Source organism: Stegodyphus dumicola, chromosome 7 (genome assembly GCF_044657685.1).
Source record: "Stegodyphus dumicola isolate Sdum_Otavi_A_Nest chromosome 7, ASM4465768v1".
NCBI classification, from domain to species: domain Eukaryota; kingdom Metazoa; phylum Arthropoda; class Arachnida; order Araneae; family Eresidae; genus Stegodyphus; species Stegodyphus dumicola.
The window spans coordinates 196356643-196376320 of record NC_140774.1 but is presented as its reverse complement, the minus strand read 5'-3'; the positions used below and the strand labels follow the sequence as shown (position 1 = coordinate 196376320).

The 19678-nt window shown below is 32.1% G+C and overlaps 1 protein-coding gene across 2 annotated transcripts in view; it reads left to right on the top strand.

Moving 5' to 3' along the window:
* LOC118190566 (putative ribonuclease ZC3H12C) overlaps nt 1–19405 on the top strand; it is a 43821-nt gene extending 24416 nt beyond the window's left edge. For both annotated transcript variants that reach the window (XM_035361303.2, XM_035361304.2), the window contains 2 exons: nt 7785–7892; nt 19044–19405. In XM_035361303.2, coding sequence (XP_035217194.1) covers nt 7785–7892; nt 19044–19152 — 217 coding nt within the window. In that variant the 3' untranslated portion in view covers nt 19153–19405. The remainder of the gene's footprint in view (nt 1–7784; nt 7893–19043) is intronic.
* The last annotated feature ends 273 nt before the right edge of the window (nt 19406–19678 follow it).

Sequence of the window (19678 nt, the reverse complement as noted above, 5' to 3'; positions counted from 1 at the left end):
AAGGAATTTGATTTAAATCATATCGAAGACGGAGTACATCGAGATGAAATACTACATTTAGTAAGGAATTATAAGCCGAATAAAATAAAAACGTCTACCCTGATGATAATGATAGTGCTGACAGATCAACTTCCAGTTCATTGCGCGCTGCTCCCCCCCCCCCCAGAGCAGCGTGAAATTGATAAACATATTTCGGAATTGTTAGAGAATCAAAGGATATGCCTTTATCCACTTTTTGTTTGATGGACATCGAAACATGCTTTCGCTTTGTAGATCCTTTGGTAGCTCCAGAATCGGAAATTCTTTTTGACATAATCGAAAGTTCAAGCTTACTTTTATAAAATTGCTCCAACAGTCTGCAAAAAATAATAAGCCGTATACAATTAGAAGATTAAGGAAAAATGCAATCTGCAACATTAACTGAAATGGATAATTAGATAATTTTAGCTTAGCTTATACCATCCGTTATACATTAAATGCGCATTCGTGGAGGTATGCGTTGACTCATGCGCAGAAAGTTTGTAGCTTTGAGGTCCTGTTTGTAGATCATTCCAGATTATGGACGTCCGGATTAAAGACTTTTAACTGTATTGAATTCATAATGAGTATATTGAGGTAGCTGTTATTATTATAATAGTCATGTCAACTAATACTAGCAACAGTTGAGCAGTGTAATAAGCTACAGTCCCAGTAGGCTAGAATCTTCCTTGATCGAATTTGGGACATGTCGATATGAGTTTCTTCTTACAGAAGGCATAGATTACAGAAGATCTAATGCAGTAACACAATGAATTAAAAAGGATTTTTAGATGAAAAATTTGAATTTCCAATCTGCCTTTTTATCCTACTTCAAAGTGTGTTTGCCATGAAATGCTAATCGTGTGCATACTCTAACATAGTGTATCTTTCATGAAAATTTGAGATTTGTTATATACAGTCAAAAGTCGTTAATTCGGACGCCCATAATCCGGACCTCAACGCATTGACGCATGCGCATAAGACCTTTACGGCTGCGAATATGCGTGTCCAAAAATACATTTATGCATGCGCATTTAATGTATAACGGACGGTATAAGCTAATCTAAAATTATCTAATTATCTATTTCAGTTAATGTTGCAGATTGCGTTGTTCCTTAATCTTCTAATTGGATCCGGCTTATTATTTTTTGCAGACTGTTAGACCAATTTTATAAAAGTAAGCTTGAACTTTCGATTATGTCAAATAGAATTTCCGATATATATTTACTAATATGTAAAGGATCTACAAAGCGAAAGTATGTTTTGAAGTCCATTAAACAAAAAGTGGAATTGCTGCAAAAAATGGATAAAGGCATATCCTTTGTTTATCTAACCATTCCGAAATCTGTTTATCAATTTCACGCTGCTCTGCGGCGGGGGGAAACTACAGCGCGCAATGAATTGGAAGTTGATCTGTTAGCACTATCCTTATCTTCAATTCAGATGTTTTTATTTTATTTGGCTTATAATTCCTTACTAAATGTAGTATTTCGTCTCAATGTACTCCGTCTTTGATATGATTTAAATCAAATTCCTCGTCATTATAATTCGCTTCCGATAACGAAGAAAGTAAAGTAAACAAATAAATATTAAGCTTTTTTTTTTTTTTTTTTAATTTTGATACCCTTTAGATCATAATTGTTCTTTATTTCATAAATTACGGTTTCATATGTTTTATTTTATAATATCTGCATGCCATCTTACCAGATTTAAAATGATGATCTATCTTTGTATGAAAAAAACTGAGCAGAGTTATCAAAGCTACCGTTCTTGGTATTAGTTTTATTAAGAAAAGTAGTATGGGATGAATGTAAATACATAGAATTAAAAATGCCTTATGCAATAAAGCTAAGAAAAATTAATATTTTTAGTATTGCAGTTAATTAACATCGTAAACATTATTGAAGTTCTAAAGAGGATGTATATTCTTCTGCTTTAAGATACAAGTGTTAGGTATTAGCTAAGAATTTTGGCAGAAGGAAAGTGTGATGCATCATTTTATTTTAATACAAAGACTCGGTTAAAGGAAGCTTTTTTTGTCTTTGTTTATTGCAAAGATAATTATTACTGCATTAATATATAAATATGATAAAGACTCTTCTTCTTTAAAGACGTAAGAAAATGGAATAGTGTAAAATAAATGGAAATTGAAATATGTAAACATTTCTTTCAAAAAGTAAAGTGTGTTAATGAGTGTAGATTGTGGAAGTTTTAAAAAAAAAAAAAGAGAGGGGAGAGAGAAATTAACAGTGACATTTAATAAAAGGAATTGTAGGGAAAAAATTGCTTTAAACTGTAATGAGAAAAGTGCAATAGATAAAATATATGGAAGAAAAAACGTGAAAAACTGAGTCTTCAATAAAATTCATTTCGAAGAAAAAAAGAAAACTTTTCCAAAATGCAAAAAATCTAAAGGAAGCTGTGCATTTTTTTTTTCCCCTTAATATTCAAGCACTTTTAAAGTGAGAAAGAAAAATGGAACATTAGATGTATTAAACAAGTTGAAATGTTTTAAGAATTTCTTTCAAAGTCCACCAGTGGCTGAGTGGTTAATTTGCCGAACACTGGTATTTTGGTCTGGGGTTTGAATCCCAACAAACGGGCTGCCTGCATGGGCTTTTTTGTGGTTTTTCCATATGAGCTAGCTTCCCTAAGAAGGTCCACCACAAAAGCATCCCTCCCCTTAGGTAGATAGCCCTCAAGTGCTTTGCCACAATTAAATAAATCAAACCAATTCCTTCCAATTGGAGTACTTGGATTCTGACTAATATCCATTTATATGCCATCAACAATACAGCAAGCTTTGCAGTAACCCTAGAAAGATACCAGATTTTTCTAGAATAATATAGTTTCATCCCACTTAATGTTTTTTGAAGGTAAGGGTCAAGAGAAGATGAACTTGACATCTTTTTTTTATTATTATTATTTCGATGTTAACTTTAAATAAATTGGGGTAAGCATATTTCTTTATTCTGTCATCTTCTCGGTAATCCTTTTCCTGTAGAAAGTTCTTAAGATAGTGCCTGCCTTTTGTTAACTTTTGCTGAATTTTACATGATATATTTGCAAAATGTGCAGAAAAGTGATACAGAAACAATCCTTTATTTCCAACTGGGGTGTATTTTGATTAAAAAAAAAAAAAAAACTTTTATTTAAACTTTCTTTTTTTAACTGTGAGTATATTGTAGTTCTGCAATAAAATTGTATGATGGAAGCTGTACAGTTTAAATGTGATGTTAACAATTATTAATACAAAAAGTTAAAGCAAGAACAGGGTATTGGTTTGAGAGAAGTTACTTGACTTTTTATTTAGATGAATTTTCATGGAGGCAGAGGCAAACTGTGCAGAATAATAAATCTCTTTGATGTGATTTTGAATGTGATTACCAAGCAATGCAGGAAAAAACTGAGCAGAGTAAAATATATGGAATAAGTTAATGTTAATTAATCTAGTGATGTCAAATTGTTTAATTAATCTAGTGATGTCAAACATATATTTTCTCACCAAAATACACCATTAGATTTTTGGTAGTGTATCAACAGCTATTGGCTAATGTCCATATACTAAAATGGAAGTCCATGGCAGTGAGTAGCAAAATTAATTAATGAATGAATTGATTTAAATCAATTGTGACAAAGCATGCAGGGGGCTCTTCTAAAAACCAGGATATCTTTGGGAAGGACTTCCTAAAGGAAGCTAGCTGGCTTATATTTATACTATGCATGAAAGAAAGAAATGCCCATGCAACCATCCTGCTCTTTGGAGTTGTAATCTGTGTCAAATTAACAATTTTCAGTAATACCACTCAGGTGACGGTGAATATAAGAAGAAATTAAAATATTAAAATTACATTTTAGTATAAAAGGAAGCTGAAAAAAATATTTAACCTAACTTTGAAAAAATATTTATGATAAAAATTCAGTGAGGAAGAACATCTGAGCCAATAAAATATTTTAAAAAAGTCATTTGGGAAAAATGAAGAAAATATTTGTAAAAATCATTTTGTAAAAATCATTTTGTATTTTGTTGCATAAATTCAGTATTAATATGTCAAAATTAATTAACTTTTTTAAAGAAATAAAATATTCATCACAATTTGTTCGGTAAATTTTATTTTCTTGCTATGTTAACATTTTATTCAGACCTAATCAGAAAATGTTATGTAAAAAAGAAATATCTGTCTTTGTAAAATACTGTTAATAAAGTACATTTTTGTTAGTTATTTTAGACATTAAATGTGTCTTTTAACTTGATTTGTTGAAAGACAAGTTTTGCATATATTTGCATGTGATAGTTAGTACCTGTTATTAAGTTGGTATTCATTGCTTTTAACATATTCGCTGCCTTCTATGGGAATACTTGTAATTTGCAAACTGAGTTTATTTGCCAGCTGTGAGGTAATTTGTTATTGATCACCTTACCTAAATGAACAAGTACAAGTATTGTCGTAGTGAATTCATACAATGTTTAGGGGTTTGCTATGTAGAAAGGCACTAAATAATACACTTGATGTGCTGAAATGGATCATTATTTCTCACATCGTAACTGTCAGATAATTTATTTCTCAAAACTATAACTAAACGTTTAGAACACAAAGCCTTTTTTTTGGGGGGGCGGCATTATACACTTGAGAAATTATGTTATAAATGAACTCTAATTCTTCTTCAGTGACGTAAGACTAATGGCAAATAATGTATCATACATGAAGATCTTTCGATAAATGTGCAAAAAGGGTGAACTACTGTTTATGTATCTCCAATTCATTTCTAGTTTGACATGGGGAGCAAAAATAGTATTTCATATGACAGCTATGAGTACACGTATGGAAATGTAGTTAATACTAAATATAATCTGTTATATCAATATTTAAAATATAAAACAACAGAAAATAATTTAAAAGCTTAAAATTACAGTAAGGATCTAGTTTGTATCACCACGTACGAATGGATGCACCTAATCAGCTTTGGCAGCAAACGTGTTAAGTAATTCACTTATTTTTTAAAAACATTAATAAAATTTTGTACGACAAAGAATTTAGTTCTTTTTAGAAGACATTTTAAATGAATCATTTATGTAATATAAATGTTACCTTTGTTACAAATTCAAATATTTTCCTAAATGATATTGTAAAAAATAAACTTTTTTTTTAAAGTTGTTTTGAGAGGCTTCATTAAATGGCAAATTGAATTTTTGTCTAGAAATTTATAAAATTTGTCTTTGTTATTTTAATATTAAAGAAATTATTTAGGTATTAAATTAATTAATAAAAAGTGTGTAAAAGAAAAAGGAGTTTACCTCAATGTAATAAAAATTCCACTAATAAAGTATATGCAATGTTATGTATTTTGCTTTCAATAATAAATCTGAATCCTGTATATAATTTTTTAAATGTTTTGCTTACCAGGAATGTGTGAATTATGAATTAAAGGAATAGAAAATATTATCACAATGGACACATGGAGACTTTTTAAAAAATATAATAAAAGTTCATGTTTCACTGTGAAATATATATACATACAATGATGATGAATATTTTTTTTTCATCTGAGTATGTATAAAGCATATTTAGTATTTTGTTTTCAATAATAAATTTCAATTTTTTATATCATTTTTTATACAGGTTGTTCTGTTGATGCAATGATAAACTCATAACAGTAACATTAAGGCATTAACTGGAACAGTAATTGCCTTGCTATCACAAATAACATTTAGTTGTTAGAGTAAATCAGAATGGCTTACGATTCACTGATGTGTTTGTTGTTAGCTGTGTTTCAGAATGCAGGAGTATCGGCTGCAGATAACAGAAATTAGTATCCTCACAGTAATAGTCATGTGCAACAATTACTTGTTTATTTCATTTGGGGAAAAGCTGACTACATAAGTGAGGAATATGCTAATATACATTTGATTTACTGCAAGCAGGTCATAGAGGATGCTTAACAGAGCAGATGTACCAAAAGCAATATCCAAGGAGATGGTGTCTGCATAAAACCACATTTACCTAGATTGATCAACAATTGTAAGGACGTGGAGTCCTTCATGGCAGCAAGATGTGATATAAGATGACCACGCAATGTGTGCACATCTAAATGCATAGTGCAATTTCCCTCCAAAATGTATGCTGGGAACTGCAGCTGAAATCAGTGCACATGGCAGTGTGAACCATGCTAAAATATGCAGTCCTCGCATAATTGTATGACCTTGTAACTGAAGATGACTGGATGCTTGATGCCACCAGGAGTAATCCATAATTTCCTGCTGCTATTTTATTCTCTAGTAAGGTTATCTTCTTGCCAGAAGACCATGTCAACAAGCATACTATACTGACATGTGATCTACAAATTGCCTCCAAATCAGTCCAATCTCTGAAAGCAGAACTTGGATTTCAGTATTAAAATTTGAACATGAATTCTTCGTAATTATCTGTTGGAATCATATGTTTTGCCCAGAAGCCTTACAGGTGCAACATATATCTTCATTTCCTAAAGCGTATCATGCCAGATATAAGTTGCTGTTCTCAGAAGCAAGTTTTCTTTTACCATCAGCATTGTGGAGAGATAAGTTATTCATATTTTTTCTAGCATGGTGCATAACCACATAAGAGATGGTCCATGTTACATATCCCAGGAGGTGGATTTGACATTATGGAATCTTTGCTTGGCAACCATGCTCACGAAAACTCAATCCCTTCGACTTTCTCTTTTGAAGATACTTTAAGTCTGAGATGGCTGTGGAAACACTGCAAAAACTCACAGCACATATCATGATCACTGCAGTAGACATCAAACAATGCACTTATTATCTTTGAGTGCATTCCAGCAAATGTCCATGGATGCACTTTGAACAACACCTCTAGTAACTTCTCATTCTCTTCTATCTGGCATTATATTGTACATCATGGGCCGTTTTGTAAACATGATATGAAGTAAAATATTGTTGTGATTATTGTACTTTGTTTTGGTCCCCCCTCACTGTCAGGCCTTGCATAAGTATTGTGATTTTCTCCGACTACATATGGTTTGTAATACCAATACTTGTGATGCCTACTATCATTACTCTGAGTTCATCACCACATTAACAGAACGCCTGTATAATTTTAATTTATATATATTAATATATAATTTTAATTTCATTTATTATTTAAGATATATTTAATCATATATATTTTTAATGCTTTGTAAGCAAGAATCTTTGATCTAAAATCAAAAGAAGTAGGAAAATAATATCACAAAAGATGCATTGTTCTTTATCCTGTGATTTAAAAAATAGAAAGAAAGAAATGATGAAAGCTCATGTTTCACTCTAAAATATATATACGATGATGATGAATATTTTATTCATCTGAGTAAATATAATATAAAGCATAGTTAGTATTTTGCTTTCAATAATAAATTTGAATTTCATATATAATTTTTAATTTGTTATTAATATATAACTCATATTTATTAATCTGTCATTTTAATTTTATGTATAATTGAATTAGTATTTATTTAATCATATATAATTTTTAAATGTTTTGTAAGCAAGAATCATTGAAATATGAATTAAAGAAATAGGGAAGTATTACCTCAAAGGATTATGATAAAACTTCTCATTTCACTATAAAGTATATTTACAATGATGATGAATGATTTTTTCTTTTCATCTGAGTAAATATTTATGATCAGTTTCACTGAAGAATAATTAAAACAGAAAATATGAGTTCGTCTCTCTCTCTATATATGTTTAACTGTTCATATTTCTTATACCTCAAACTTTTTTATAGGTTTATAGTTGAATTGGCAACAATGACAGGGGGTGTCATTCTTTCAAATGATAATTATAAGGATTTAATTGGTGTGAGTGATGCTTTTAAGAAAACCATTGAAGAAAGGTAAGGTGCAAAGCCTGTGGAAAGCAGCGTTCATTTCTGTAATCATTTAAACTTTGAAAATATAATCCATTAAAAAACTAATAGTCATTTGGTTTAGGCGTAGAAAACTATTTCACAAAGAAGTATAAAATTTCATTTTACTCTATTAAAAAAAAAAAAAAAAAAACTAGTGAGTGCAATATTTTGTATGTAAGAAAACAAAAGAAGTGTTTTTCTAATTCGCTTATAGTTTAATCACTCAGAGAAGTATTAATTCAGATAAAACGATTGTCTACATACAAAGAACAAGGCTCTGTGGCCTTCTCCAAATAACAAGGTGCTGGTATTGAAGGCAGTCTACTTTTCCATGGCCTACCTTATATTATAAAAATTTATTTTGGTGTAAAGTTACTTTATTTCTAAATGTGTTATTTATTTGCATATTTTATTTATATATGTATTTACAAATTGGAACATATTTGTTGCATTTTGAAAAGAAATTATTGATCATTTTAGTTCCTGCAGTGAAATTTCAAGTTCATTGCAAGAAATAAAAAATAATAATTGCCTTTAGACCATAAATAAAGTTAAATTTAAATGTATTATTTTCCACTAATTAGGATTTTTAATTTGGAATTTCTTTAAGTAATCAGACTGGAATACACATGCTTTTATTAAATGTAATTCAACAGAGCCAGCAAATATAAACTGATGTTTTGTGTTGTGAATGCTTCTCTGAAGAATGCTATAGCATTCAAGGTTTTTAGGAAAAGATTAAATATCTTAATTCAAGTTTTACTATGCTATTTATGTATGGAATGCCCATTCTATCAAAGTATCTGATTCACTATCATAAGATCTGCAGAGTCTTTTTTTAAGTGACCTTAAATAATTTTAAGTGATTACAAAATAAAATATAAATGATGCATGTGTAAAAAGTGATGCGATTTCATATGTAAAAAGTGAATTCTTTGTCACTTTTCTTTGAGATGGTTCTTCAGTTTTTATTATTATTATTTTTTTTTCATTAAAATGAAAATACATTGGTAAGTTTATATTGATGTTGCATGATTCAGTATATATGTTATGTTTAAGTAAGGATCCTAATATAAATATTAAATAATGCATAGCTGTGCCAAGGTCGGTGCCTGAGCCAGTGCAACTGCACCAGTTGCACCAAGTGATAGATTTTAAGGGCAGCAAATTTTATAGATTCATTGAGCAGCAGTTTTTAGGGGCAGCAAAATTTTAAAAATTTATGGAGGCACCGGGCAGTAGAGTTTTGGACCCATAGATAATGTACCCTTGCACTGGGTGGCAAAATGCCCAGTGCTGTGCTTTTAATTTCTAATACAAAATGTGTTTGTGAAAGGTGAGTGTAGGTTTTGTTTCCGTAACCAAAAAAAGTTTGTGGCTTTGAGGTCCAGATTATAGATCATTCCGGATAATGGACATCCGGATTACGGACATTGTACTGTATATTCAGTAAATGCTTGATTTTCTGGCATCCAGCTAACCAGAAAGCTCAAATGACCAAATATGTTTTAGAGCCTTTTTTTAAAGAAAATTAATAATCAAATGAGAGATTTGTAAGCCATCTTGAAGCATCTACATAACTACTTATCAGAATCCCATTTATTACATCTAAAATGTGAATGCAGTTGCATGGCTTTCTCTCATGTGATGTTGCGTATACCCTCCATCCCCATCTGTATCTGTTGTATTGTTCCAAGAATTTGCCCTTGGGGTTGAGAAGTTAGTATGGTATGGGAACGTATGTGAGATTCCAAAGTTTATGACAAGTGTTGATTTCTGTCTCTCACAAAAACTAATTCTACTACTATGTTTAACATTGACCATTTTTGACAAACAAAAGTCATGGCCAAGCAGTGTTATTTAGCACCAATAATGGATAAGCATGTCACTTCAGCACAATCATAAGATTGTGCTTGATTCGTTAGCTTAATGTAAATCTGATTATTTCTTGATTAGCTATCTTCCCTCCTTTTTTTATTTTTAAACACTGTCTTGTTATTTTGTTCTATGTTTCTCCCTTGCATTTTCAAAAAATTAAAATTTGGGACCTGCAATAATGGCATGATCTGCTAACTTATTTTAAAAACAGAGTAAGAGTAGCAATACTGCGTGAAAAACTGCGACAACTGATTTAAATTTGTATATCCTATATTTGTAGATTGTCTAACTAAATAAATAGTAATCATTTGCTTTTAATTTCTCTTGAAATGATTGGCATAACTTTGGCAGGACATCGTAATAAATGTATGCTTTGAATATTGTTAAATAACAAATAAGATGCATGTTTTTATAATTTTAGACTGAACATTTCTTCTTCCAATCGTTTGGCTTTCCTCCCATCAGTTGCAGTTTTTATATGCAGATCTAGAGTTTTCTTATATTCGAAATTCGGCATTTTTAAGGCTTTCTGAATAGTCCAGTTTTTACTATATATATATATACATATATATTTGATGATCTGAAAGTAACAGCAAAAGTAAAAATTCAATAACTTGAAAAGTATAGACAGCAGCAGAATGCTATTTTGTACAGAAATGCACTGAAAGACTTTTTTTTTTATTAATGACAAAAAATTGTGTTACCAGAATTACTACATTTTTTTTTCATTATTAGTGGCAGTTCTAGAGTATAGGTATTTTGTACAGGTTTAATGGATGATTGCTGAAGGCCATCCTTAACCCCTTCAGGATGGGTGTATCATTTATGCATCAGCTGATAATTCTCGTATGAGACGGCATGCCGCTTAGCACATCTCACCTTGGAGACTGTGTGTTGCACCAGTCCATCACCCAGCTGCTAGCAACATTTGATGCATAACTGACAATAAGAACATAATGACATACGTATAAGGACAATGTATAAGAACATATGACAATAAGAACATAATGACATATGTAAGGGGTTAAGATGTATCCTTAGGAAACTTAATCATGCCTTAGAACTAAGTTTTGAATACCCTCTTCATAGAAATTTGCCACCGGCACCAATGGCCGAGAGAAATCAAGCATGAATTTACAAGTTGGACTTTTCACTAGATGAAAAACAATACAGACTGGTGGGATGTATTTTAAGCTTAATGGAAGTGCAAATACACGCATTTCGTACGTTTGGGCAAGAAAGAACATTATGCAGTAATGTAGAACCTTTTTCATCAGACAAAGATGAAGACATGGTCCAATGTCACTGCATCATTCTTTACGGGACTTATTTTCATTGTGGAACTGCACAGCAGTGCATTACAGATTCCTTCTATCACAGTTAAACTTTATGCAGCACTTTTAAGAGACATCATACTCTCCTTGCAAGAGAGACAAGTGCTATATAATGTAACATTAATGTGAGATGGAACACTTCTGCACATATCCTATCCATCACCTTGTACAATTGACATTTGTTATGACCATGTTTTTTAGTTGTTCTTTCTGACAAAAATGGCTACCAAAATCTTCAGATCTTAAATATTGTGACATTTGGTTATGAGGCTAATTGAAATCACAGATGTACAGATTTTGGCTGATGCTATTGGGAATATTAAAAGAAGTTATTCGGCATTGTGTGACCAAAACCTTTTTGATGCTGTGTAGTGTTATGCGACATTTGATGGCCATCTCGTTATACCAGTCATCGCATTGAACATTTCTAATCTTGAGTGAATTTTGAACTGTGCTGCACTGTTGAATTAACTTCTGATGCAATAGAAGCACCATCTCTAAAAAATGAAACATTTATGATAATAAAAATCGTTCATTGTTAAAAAAAATTCATATGTCTTTCTACATTTCTACGAAAGCTGTGTTGTACAAGGAATGTTTTTTAAGTAAGGGCTGTTTGAAAATAAAAATCAAACAAAAGAAAATTTTCAAACACCAAATTTATTTTCAAATTCTACATATGTTTCTCTATTTTTCAACACAGTTGCCAAGTTTGTTTAAACACATGTCATGCCTTAGAACTAAGTTTTGAATACCCTCTTCATAGAAATTTGCCACCGGCACCAATGGCCGAGAGGTCACTGCCGTTTTCATGTCCTAGACTAGACACTTGAGGAAATTAGTTTGAAAGAGTTCTTATGATGAAGTGTCTGTTCTCAATTTTCAATTCAGTCGAAACCACCATAGGGGATTTCAATTGAAGCCACCGTCTGTGATCACAAATGGGCAACTGGAGCGGAACTCATTATGGACGTCGTCACGGCCAGTTTTAAAGTCTTTGACCCATTTGCTCACTTTGCTTTCATTTATGACAGTAGCTCCATAAACTGCACAAATCTGCAAGTGAATGTCTGTAGAAGGCAGGTTTCTTGCCAACAAAAAACGTATTACTGACCATACCTCGAACAGGGCAGACGATTCAATAAGCTTGAACATTTAGCTGAAGATACAGAACAGACTGTACAGGTTACCTACACAGCTGCAACTGAGCACAGTTGTTTGCAAGGAATGCCAGGATACGGTGCAAGCACTCGTTACCGCCCACGCGACGCATACTAGTGTATGCATACTTAAAAAACATGCTACGTATTACCCCCTGTACTTTTTAAGTTATTGAATATTTTAGTTTTTCTGTTACTTTTGGATTGCCCAGTATACATATAGAGTGATTAAAAATATCTGGCAAATTTTGTAATGCTATTCGTATGCAGAAATGGCATGTTGAAATGGTGCATGGCACTGTTGAGCACTGGATAAAAGCATTAAGCTGGGATGAATAGTCATTCCTCCTGCAAATTTTGAGCAATGTACATTGCTACATCAGTGTGGAATTCTCAACTAGCATTTTGATGAAAATGGAGCATCTGCTCAAAGAAGGTACTTGAAAATCAATTTCTGCGTCTTTTTTGAGTAGATGCTCTGTTTTAGTTGCAACCACACAGATAAAATAGATAGATAACAGGGTTTGCATTCATGTAACTACGTGTTACCCAAACCAAACATTTATTTCCCGTGTGAATTTCCAGTAGTATGGTAGCTAACGTGTTACCATACTATTTGAAATTCACTTGGAAAATGAAATTTATGCCGGTAGAATACTTATACAAGCCATTCAAGAGCATTCTATACCGCCTTAATGTGTCATTTTTACAAACACAGCCCATTATAAAAACTGCTTAGTTTGGTCCACTTTATCTGCTTTTGCATTTTTGCTAAATATTTTTGAAACATACTGTATTATTTGAGCAAATAAAGGGTTTCCATGTACCATGTGCGCATCAGTGGATGAAATTTCAGTGGTAATCTAGCTTTCCATAATGTGGTGGTTCAATAAATCATAATATTACACCAAGTTTTAATAAATCAACAATCAATAAAATATAAATTGATTTAATTAAATATAATGATATCACATTCTTAGAAATCTCACATTATCACTGCGTCACATCTTTCATCCAGCTATCTGAACGCCTCTTGCGTTATGCTCCACTTAAACTCCCATGGAGTTTACATTTCAATTTTCAGATATTCAGATAAAATTTAAATTCAATAAAATTACACTAAACTAAATATTAAATTGGTAAATTATTAAAATATATAAAATAAAAGTTTTTCAAGTTCATATCATTCAGTCTGTAAATGGTAAGGGAATGACTTTGTAAATGGTTGTAAAAGTCTGTAAATGGTTGATGGCTCGCTGAAGAACACCTGTAGATGTCTACGTCTTAACTTCAACTACTCTGACCAGACCATCATTACCAGGATACACTTGTTCGATGCGACCCAATGGCCAATGCAAAGTATTGGAGTTGGAGTCCTTAGCAGTACTAGTTGACCAATCTGTATCTTCGGCTGCGAAATGCTCCATTTAGTACAATTCTGTAGTTGATTTAGATACTCTGAATGCCACCGGTTCCAAAACTTAGCTGAGTCTCTGAACTAGTTCCCACCTGGAATGAAAAGAAAGAGAATCCGAGACAGCATGTGGTTCAGGAAAGGTTAACATAGCATTTCCTGTCAAAAAATGTCCTAGAGTTAAAGGCTGTAAGTCACTTGGATCGGGAAAAAGCGGTGATAATGGGCAGGAATTCAGAACTGCTTCTATCTGAGTAACTAAAGTAGTTAACTCTTCAAAATTCATGATAGCTGATTTTGCTACCCTTAACAAAATGTGTTTCACTGATTTTATGTTTGCTTCCTGTAGTCCAGCAAAGTGTGGAGAAGCTGGTGGGATAAATTTCCATTTGATGCCTTCTTCTGCACTAAATTCTTGAATTGGATTAGATTTGCAAATTTCATTATATGAGTTAAGACTATTTCTCTTACCTTTGAAATTCGTGGCATTGTCACTCCAGATGATGGCTGGTTTGGATCTTCTGGCAATAAATTGTCATAAACAGGCTAGAAAAGCTTCTGTTGTTAAATCAGAAACGACTTCTAAGTGCCTTAGTGCAAAAACAGATAAATAATGCAATATAAGACTTTAAAGTCACCTTTGACCTTTTCAAATTAGGTTTCGTGATTATAAGTCCTGCAAAATCTAATCTGACTTTCTCGAAAGGTCTGGAAGGTACCTCTTTCCCTAGGTAGATTACCCATCATCTGGCGTACCACTTGATTCTTCGTTCTAAAGCAAGTGATGCACTTATTTATTACTCTTTTAACTCGATCTTGGCCAGACAGTATCCAATATGACTGTCTTATTAAAGATAATGTAGTCTGTACACCAGAATGCAAGGATTTTAGACTGACTTCTTAAACTCTAACTTATCGACATCTATTTCAGTTTCTTCCATCGATTCTAAGGAGGATGGCCATGCTCTATTATTCACTGTCAACCAATAGGGTCCATGCACCAGAGGTGATTAGTCTTGAGCTCACCTAAAGATTAAACCCCTAGAACTCAAATTGGCGGGATTATTCTTTCCCATACGATGATGCCATTCTTTTGGATTGTTATATTTTTGTATTTTTTTTTATTCTATTCTTTACGAACACCTTATGTCTATTTAGATCATCCTTGATTCAGTAATAAGCTATTGAGGACTCTGTCCAAAAATATCGAGTAACTGGAAAACTTAGTGCAGTTAAAATTTTATTGCTCAATCTTGAAGACAAAAGTGCACCCATGGGCTCTAATCTAGGAATCGAAAGGGGTTTTTAACAGAGCTACCCTGCCCTTTGATGCTACAAACCTAGAAATAATATTTTCCCCTTTTAATTCTATGCAAGTATGCAACAGTACCATAAGCTTTCTTAGATCCATCTGAAAAACAGTGTAATTGAATTGTGATTGCATGACTGGGCAAAGAATTTTGAAAATAATATGGGGGGATAATTATTTCCTTTACATCTTGGATCTCATGGCACCATTTATTCCAAGAAATGTCCAACTGTTTGGACAATTTTTCATCCCAGTCTAATCCTAAACGCCAGATTTCTTGCATCAAGTACTAATAGTACTCTAATAGTATATGGTTCTATAAAACCTACCTGGATCGAAAAGTCGACCTACCGTTTGTAGTAACTTTTTGTGTTAGTTCTTTTTAAAAGAAATGTTTCCAGATTTCTGGTATCGAAATAAAACGTGTCAGTTTGTTCATCCCAACCAATTCCCAATACTTTTGAAGCTATTAACTTTGTATCTAGAAACTCTTCACCCTGATCTACATTGAAGTTTAAATTCTTTAATTATTTACTTAGCTCAGGAGAATTGGTTCTCCACTTTTGAAGGTCCACGCTTGCCTCTTTTAGAATGTCTACACTCTCTTTACAAGTCTTTAGAGCCTGTTGAACAGTGACCTTGCCCACAAATAAAATTGTCAACATACAATGATTCATTAAGATGTTTAGAAGTCAGAGGAAATATATCTACGTATCTTTTCAAGTGATGTTTGATTGTGGCTGCAAGAAGGAACGGGCTTGATCTCACCCCAAATAACACCCTTGTCATCCGAAAAATTTCCAATTTCCTGTTTTCATCATCAGTTCCTGGATCTTCTTCCCAGAAGAATCTGTTGTACTTTCGTTCAGTTTCATATATTTCGATCTGGAGAAAGGCCATCTTTATATCTGCAACAAATGCTATTGGATTTGTTCTAAATTTGATCAAAAGAAGAAATAGGTTAGGCGTAAAATTAAGTCCTGTATATAAGCAATCGTTCAAAGATAACTGACCTTTCCCATGTGCCGAAGCATCAAACACAGTGCATAATTTACTTGTAGTCTTATCCATATGTATTACAGCTCGATGAGTTAGATAAAATGTATTTCGGTGTAAATTTACTTCATCAACTGGGACAGGTTCAATAATATTCTCTGAAAGATAATTCTTTAGAACAGTGTTATACTCACAAAATAAGGAAGGGTCATCTTTAAAAGATGATTTCAATCTCAAAAATCTTTTCATTGCTCTCTGTTCATTATTTTCTAATAATGTCTTCATATTTGGTTTCCAGAGTAATTTCACTTTGTATTGCTTATTTTGATGTGAAATTCCAGATTCAAATTCACTCAGTATATCTTTCTCAGTGGTTTCTATGTCAGCTACTTCTTCCTTGATACCCAAATTCTCTAAATCGCAAAATTCCTTGAGTTGATCGGAAATATTGGATTCTTTTACCATAACACTCATTGCAAATGCTTCATTTAAGTTCGTATTTCGGTCTTGCAAACACCACCCAAATATTGTTTCAACTGCAACGAGGATTTTATTTAGGCTTCTAATTCGACCAGTGACAATATTATAATAGTAATCTGCACCTATTAGTATTGATGTTTCTTTATTGTTTAAATTCATAACAGTCCACAAGTTGTACATTTTTTAAATGACTAAATTGTTTCTCAATATTTTTATCGGGAGTCTGTATATGTGTGCCCGAAATATGTTCTGTCTCTAGTGCTTCAATTTCTATACATAAATTTTGATCATCTGTATTCTTTAATTTAAGTTTAATTACATTAAATGATTTTGTTTCCATTTCCTTAGCACCAATTGTGCAAATAGAAAGGCTTTCCTTTCTAGCACCTGGAAAGTTAAACCTTTTGGAAATAGCTAACAAAACAAAGGAGCGTTGTAAACCATTGTCCAGGAAAATTCTAACAATTTCCTGCTGTTTTCCATTATCACTTAAGGCTGAACATGTTTGTAACATAGTATTCTTTTTTGCCGATGCGATATTTGCCGACACAACATTATCATTTTCTCCTTTTGGAGAAATAATGTGTGGATTATTTTGATTTCGAAAACAAATTGAGACATGGTGAGGTTTACTGCAGCTAGGACTTAGCTCTTTTTTAAAACATTCTGCAACTCAATGATTTGGTGTCAAGCATAAGACACAGCGACTTGTTTCTTTAATATATCTTTTTTTTTTTTTAATTTTATTTTATTTACATCAAATGTAGAGCACAATTCTGATTTATGACCTTTGCTACAAAATAAATACATAACATTTTCGACTGAGGCCAGGAATTCATGCGTGTGTGGGAAGGAGAAAGAATTCTCCCTCTTATGTGGAGGTCTTGAAGAGTTATGTCTAACAGAAGTAGAAATTTTACGTTTTATTTTCTCTTGCGGGGAACTCGCTGATTGCTGGCATTTGCGGGGCTCTCTTGCTGGAACTTGCTGATTCGATGATTTATAATTATTAATTGGAAAGGATCTCTCATGGCTTTGAATTTCTTTATTAATGAATTGCACAAGAGTTTTTAAGTCAAATTCTCTGTCGCCTTGAATATGATTAAATTATAAAACAAATTCTGAAGGAATGAATTTCATTAAAATTGGTGTTACTAAATTTGCGTAAGATTCACCAGTAATTCTTAAAGCATCTAAGCTTCTGATCTGTGTTTCCGCGTTATCATATAAATTTCGTAAACTTAAAACATTGTTAGCGTTTTTGACTGGAGTTAAATTCACACTCAAATGAGTGTTAATCAAAATGTTTTTATTTCTGAATCTTTCTTTCAATAAATCAAGTGCTTTATCATAATTTTCATCACTTAAAGCAAATCCACTAATGCGTGCTGCCGTAGTACCACCGAGATATGATTTCAAATACTTAAATTTATCAACCTTGCTTAAAATTTAGAGTTATTATGAACAGAGCTTTCAAATAAATTGTAAAACTCTAACCAAGCAGAGTAATTACCATAATATTTACTAATATGTAATTTAGGCAATTTTATGTTTGTATTTTCAGTTTCATTAATTATCAATTGAATGTTTTGTGAAACTGTATCAACTTGGATAGAATCAGAATTCATTTTCTTTATTTTAGAATGAAGTTTCGATTTCCAAAAAATTATTTTTTCTTTGATTTCTTCTGTAGCTTCGGATATTGCCTCGGCGCTCAAAAGATTTTCAATTTCATCATTTAAAGAATTTAAGTCAGTTTCTTTTCTGATTAATTGTTCCAAAAATGCTTCGAACTGATCGACTGTTTCGTTTTCGTTGTTGATCGCTACTTCTATTTTGTTAATTAATTTCGTCAACATCGAATGCATGGAAGTGCGTTTCTTTCAACTTTGACAGATTTTCAGTCATATTTAATTTCTATCCAGGTATAATTCAGTTTCAATAATTCAATAAAGATTCTCTTACCTGGTTTTCCAATGGCCGATGCTGCAAAACATGAAAAGTGGATGAAATTTCAGTGGTAATCCAGCTTTTCATAGTGTGGTGGTTCAGTAACCATAATATTACACCAAATTTCAATAAATCAACAATCAACAAAATATAAATTGATTTAATTAAATATAATGATATCACAATCTTAGAAATCTCACATTATCACATCTTTCATCCAACTATCTGAACACACCCAACGCCCTCGGTACAATTAATTATAATTGAGAATTATAGTGAAAATTTTGAGCAGCCAAACTTCACATACTACTGCTATAATTATTTACTTACTATTTTTAAGAAATTAATTAGTTCATAGAGATTACTGTGGATGAAATTTTTCAGCATACTTGGTGATATATTTTAGAACTTTATTAGCTTTTGAAAAATATTCACTCAGTTTTTCTTTCAAATGGCATTTGGAGGAAAAGTGTGTTTCTTCGAATGCTTAAATGCAGCGTAAAAGTATTCATTGTTTGGAAACATAAATTGTATGATAAAAACTGAAAGTTTTGTATTTCCAGCATATATTTAACTCGTCATAATTAATTCTCAATTTCTGCCTTCAATTTTCAGATTGCTCATGTTTTGTTTTGTTGGCGATATTCTTATGATTCCAAATGACCCACTAGGAAGGAATGGACCATGCTTAGATGATTTCCTTTCATTTCCTGTGAAGGAGTAAATATGTTCGCAGATTCATTTGCTATCTTTTAATGTTTAAATGTGTTATGCAAGATTTCTTTTTGAGAGGGTACATTCCCAAACATAAACAAACACTGTATAAATCAAAAGTGTCTTATGGGAATTTTGTTCATCAGAAACAATGTACATGTTTTTTATAGAAGATATTTTGTAATTCAATCTACTATAGTTTGACAAAGTCACTGTATACTATTCCATCAATGTTTATAACAATAAAGTGAATTTTCAGAGTTTGAATGAGTCCTCTTTTAATTTAATTATGATGTACTGAAACTGATGTCCATGCTTCCTCTTTATTTACTAGAGTGAATCAAAACATTTCTGGATTAGTTCTGTTAACAAAAGGTTGTGTTACCGAAACCTGAGCATCTTTGCCATTAAAATAGTTACCTTGCATAGCATGCATTAATCTTCCGAGTTCTTGCCATTGCTGGAATAAAGCCTCGAAGTCTTTCTGCATTAGCAAGTCCCTAATCTTTTGCAGTTCATGCTCAGTCGCATCATCA